We start from the raw sequence: 4,554 nt of genomic DNA on the forward strand, positions 1-4,554 counted from the left end.
GAAATGAGGCATCAGTGTACTCAGGTGGCCAAGAAGGCCAATAGCTCTTGGCCTGGATCAGGAATGGTGTGGCCAGCAGGACCAGAGCTTCTAGTGTGCCAGCACTGATCTGCCCCCCAGCTCTGCACATGGACATTGCTGCTGCAGCTCCAGAGAAGGGAACACAAGGGCATCTCTGGAAAAACTTGGCTGGGAGATCCTTTAGCTCCTTTAAAGCCACCAAGAGCGCAGTCCCTCACTGACACATTCTGTGGCCACAGGGAAGATTGAGAGAAACAAAATTAGAAAAGGCATAACCAATGGCTTTTCTTTGCGGACAATATTAAAAAACTGAAACATGTGGAAAAAAATAAAAACTCACAACCAAACCCAAAAGAATTATCAAAGGTGATTTATATTACCTCGCCTGTCCCTGCTGCAGCCCCGGCACTGCCACCCCCAGGGCTGTGCCCGGCCCCGAGAGCACTCAGGCCCTGCAGCAACACCAGGGCCACCAGGGCAGCGGGCCAGGGCCACGGCAGCAGCACTGGCAACACCGAGTGCTGCTGCTGCTGCTGGGCACAGCTGCTGGGCCAGCACTGATCTGCCCCCAGCTCTGCACACAGACATTGCTGCTGCAGCTCCAGAGAAGGCAAGATAAGGGTATCTCTGCAGAAAATTCTGCTTGGAATTTCTTTAGTTCCTTGAAAGTCACCAAGAATGCAGCCCCTCATTGATACAGTCTGTGGCAACAGGGAAGGTGAAGAGAAACAAAATGAGAAATGGCACAAGGAATGACATTTCTTTGTGGACAATATGAAAAACTAAAAAAGAGACAAAAAGAACCCACATCAACACTAACAAAAAGTATCAAGTATGACTTTTATTACACGTGGTTTACAGAAGTTGGCCAGCACTTTATTGTTTCTTAAACCATCCATTAATCAGTCTCCACACTGCAGCCTTGAGCGCCTGGTTCCTCAGGCTGTAGATGAGGGGGTTCAGGGCTGGAGGCACCACCGAGTACAGAACTGACAGGGCTAGATCCAGAGATGGGGACGAGATTGAGGGGGGCTTTAGGTAGGTAAAAAAAGAAGTGCTAAAGAATAGACTGACCACGGCCAGGTGAGGGAGGCAGGTGGAAAAGGCTTTGTGCTGTCCCTGCTCAGAGGGAATTCTCAGCACAGCCCTGAAGATCTGCACATAGGAGAAAACCATGAACACAAAACAACCAAATACCAAACAGCCGTTAACAGCAATGAGCCCAAGTTCCCTGAGATATGAGCAAGAGCAGGAGAGCTTGAGGACTGGGGGGATTTCACAGAAGAACTGGCCCAGGGCATTGCCATGGCACAGGGGCAGGGAAAATGTATTGGCCGTGTGCATGAAAGCATTTAGAAAGCCACTGGCCCAGGCAGCTGCTGCCATGTGGGCACAAGCTCTGCTGCCCAGGAGGGTCCCGTAGTGCAGGGGTTTGCAGATGGACACGTAGCGATCGTAGCACATGATGGTCAGGAGGGAATACCCCGTTGAGATGAAGAACAGTAAGAAAAAGAGCTGAGCAGCACATCCTGTGTAGGAGATGTTCCTGGTGTCCCAGAGGAAATTGTGCATGGCTTTGGGGACAGTGGTGCAGATGCAGCCCAGGTCGCTGAGGGCCAGGTTGAGCAGGAAGAAGAACATGGGCGTGTGCAGGTGGTGGCTGCAGGCTATGGCGCTGATGATGAGGCCGTTGCCCAGGAGGGCAGCCAGGGAGATGCCCAGCAAGAGGCAGAAGTGCAGGAGCTGCAGCTGCCGCGTGTCTGCCAATGCCAGCAGGAGGAAGTGGCTGATGCAGCTGCTGTTGGACATTTGCTGGAGCCGGCACCTGGGGACCTGTTCATGGAAAAAGGACAATGATAAGTCAGGAGAGGCTGCTTTGAGCCAAGCCTGGGCCATTCCCTGCAGACTGTCCCACTGGTACTCACCCACCCTTGCTGCTGCTCTGGGAAAACCTTCACGCGGATCCCTGCCTGTGCTCCAGTTGTGCTGGCTGAGTGTGCCAGGAGCAGCCAGGGCTGTGCGTGGGGGCTCTTGAGGAGCCATCCCTGCCCCGCTGCTCTGGGTTTGTGGCCATGTGGTGGAGGGACAAGCCTGGATAGTCAGGATTTGTCAGGGGAATCACTCCTAATCGAGATAGGCTTGGTAGCATCTGCACTCCCAAGACGAAACCATGGCAGGAGTTTCTTTTAGGAATTGTTTTCATATCAACACATCATTACCGAGTCTCTGAGGTCAGAAATCCCCAGCATTTCTGCTGCACTCAGAGTTTGCCACTGAGAGATGTGAGAGGCAAAGGATTCCCTGTGGCTCAGGGAAGGTGAGGGTCTGGATGGGCTTGTGCCCAACTGCCCTGGCATTGCACCTTTGGCTGCAATTAGAGCACAGTCACACTCCCAGGTCACCCTGGGATAAACCAGACCCTGCCCAGAGCAGAGGGATCCCTGAATGTCTCACCCTCCCTAAAGGTCTCTGGGCAAGGTCTCGGCACCCCCTTGTGCCAAGGACACTCACGTCTCCCTTGGCAAACCCAACAGCATTTCCTCAGCTCTGGCACCTCTGCAGTTCCCCATGGGACATTCAGGGAACTCCCAGAGGCTCTGGCACAGATTTGCACCCAGGAGGGCAGCTCAGACCTTGGAAGGGCACAGCAAGGAGATCCCTGGCTGTGCCCATGATGGGATCTCAGGGAGGGGGCTCAGCTCATTCCCCTTTCCCATGGACTTCTTTGCCCACAGCCCCACAGGTGCCAGGGAAGCTTGGACACCCCATTCCCATGGACAGCCCTGCCTGGCAGAAATGCCAGGGGCAGTGCCTGACTCAGCTGCTGCAAATGCCAGAGCCTCCCTGAGAGCAGCAGATAACAGTGACAATATCAGGGCAGGGCAGAACCAAGAGAAGATGTTGTGGTGCTGTGCCTGAGAGGGCAGGGCAGAGACAGCCGGGCACTCAGGACAGTGTTCCCGTGCCCAGCTGTGCCCGACTCCTCCCACACACCAACAGTGCCCTCATCCTGCCCCCAGCACTGCTCTCTTCAGCCCCCTCTCCTTCCCTGAGCATCTCCCTGGGCCTGGACATTCCCTCCTGAGAGGAGCCTTGTCCCTGCCAGCGCTCACAGAGCCCATCCCAGCCTGTGTGCCCTGGCTGGGGCCCTACAGAAACCTGCCTGTGTGCAGGGCCCTGGCTGGGGCAGGCTCTGTGTGCAGCTGGGCAAGGGCAGCTCAGGAGAGCCCTGCTGGGCCCTGCAGAGGTGATGCTGCTGCTGTCCAGGGCTGAGGAGTGGCTGAGGGCCCTTTGGGAGGCTCCCAGCAGACAGACTGACCAGCTCAATTTACAGTTCTGCAGTCCCTGTAAATGTTCAAACATTAGTTGTATGATACCGTGTGTCCCTTTCAACTCAGAATGTCCTGGGATTCTAGGATTACAATTCCTGTTTTTCTTCTCTCATCCCCTTGGCTTTTATCATCAAAGGAGAAAAAAAAACAAACCACCCTTGCAACAGTGTTAGAAGAGTAAAAAAAAAACCAGACACTTATTGGAAGCTTCCAGGTGTCCCAGTGGGGATGGGGCACACCTGGGGACTGATTTACACCATTTATTAAGGTTGATTAATAAAGAAAATTTAACAGGAACATCCAATAGGAGATTCACTTACCCCAGTTACACACCCCTGTCTCAATCCATTGGAGTAAGTCCAAGGCTTCTTTGCATTCAATTTTTGTTATGACTGCTCACATTCTGGTCAAAAAAGAAAATGTTCTTGTAGGTCCTCATCCTGATAATAAGACTTTACAGGATACTATATGTATTGTATACTATATGTATTTCAGGTATGCATTTAGACAATCAGCTTATTTTTCTGAAATCAAAGAAAAAGCTTAGGGAAAATATTAGAGTTAATACAGGATTATAGTTATAGAAGTATTATAACAGTAATATAGTTCAATAAGATTTTAATATACTTAAATAAGGATTATAGATTTATAACTATGTAATAGTAATTTATAGAGCTACAAATATATGAAAAATGTATAAAATGAAAAAATCTTTTTGTCATCACCCCAACATTCCCATCCTTCTCCAAGCAGGAAATTGAAAACACTCTCAGGAAAGCTCCTGATCTTTTCAGGAATCCCAGGCTTACCATCCTTGGGAAATGCCCTCTGGAGCTGGGAGCGGTCCTGCCCCACCCAGCCCCCCTCAGCAGCAGCTCCTGCCCTGCGCAGGGTGGCTCCTTCCCTCCGAGCTTCTCCCCAGTGCTGGGAGCAGCTCCCCGGGCTGGCTGAGAGCAGTCCCTGGCAGGCAGCCCTGCTGGGCTGGCAGAAGAGCTGCTCATCAAGAGAAATGTGCTTTTGAAGCTCTTCTTGGTTACCAGGAGCTGCTTCTGGGCCAGGAGCCCAGCCCAGCTCAGCAGCACAGACACAGCACAAGGACTTTAATGAGCCTCTGGGGCTTTGTGCTCAGGCCCTGAACATCAGTCCCTGACAGGGAGCTGAAGAAACCTCTCCAGAACTCTAAGGCAGAATCCAACTCCAA

At 52.0% G+C, this 4,554-nt stretch overlaps 1 protein-coding gene across 1 annotated transcript; it reads right to left on the bottom strand.

Annotated features, from left to right (window-relative positions):
* Positions 1-897: 897 nt before the first annotated feature.
* Positions 898-1,830, bottom strand: LOC135442138 (olfactory receptor 14A16-like). The gene has a single exon (XM_064701679.1). It carries the CDS (start codon positions 1,828-1,830, stop codon positions 898-900), a length of 933 nt encoding a protein of 310 aa, XP_064557749.1.
* Between the last annotated feature and the right edge of the window lie 2,724 nt (positions 1,831-4,554).

The sequence above is a fragment of the Zonotrichia leucophrys genome, unplaced genomic scaffold (genome assembly GCF_028769735.1).
Source record: "Zonotrichia leucophrys gambelii isolate GWCS_2022_RI unplaced genomic scaffold, RI_Zleu_2.0 Scaffold_1330_12322, whole genome shotgun sequence".
In the NCBI taxonomy this organism is placed as follows: domain Eukaryota; kingdom Metazoa; phylum Chordata; class Aves; order Passeriformes; family Passerellidae; genus Zonotrichia; species Zonotrichia leucophrys.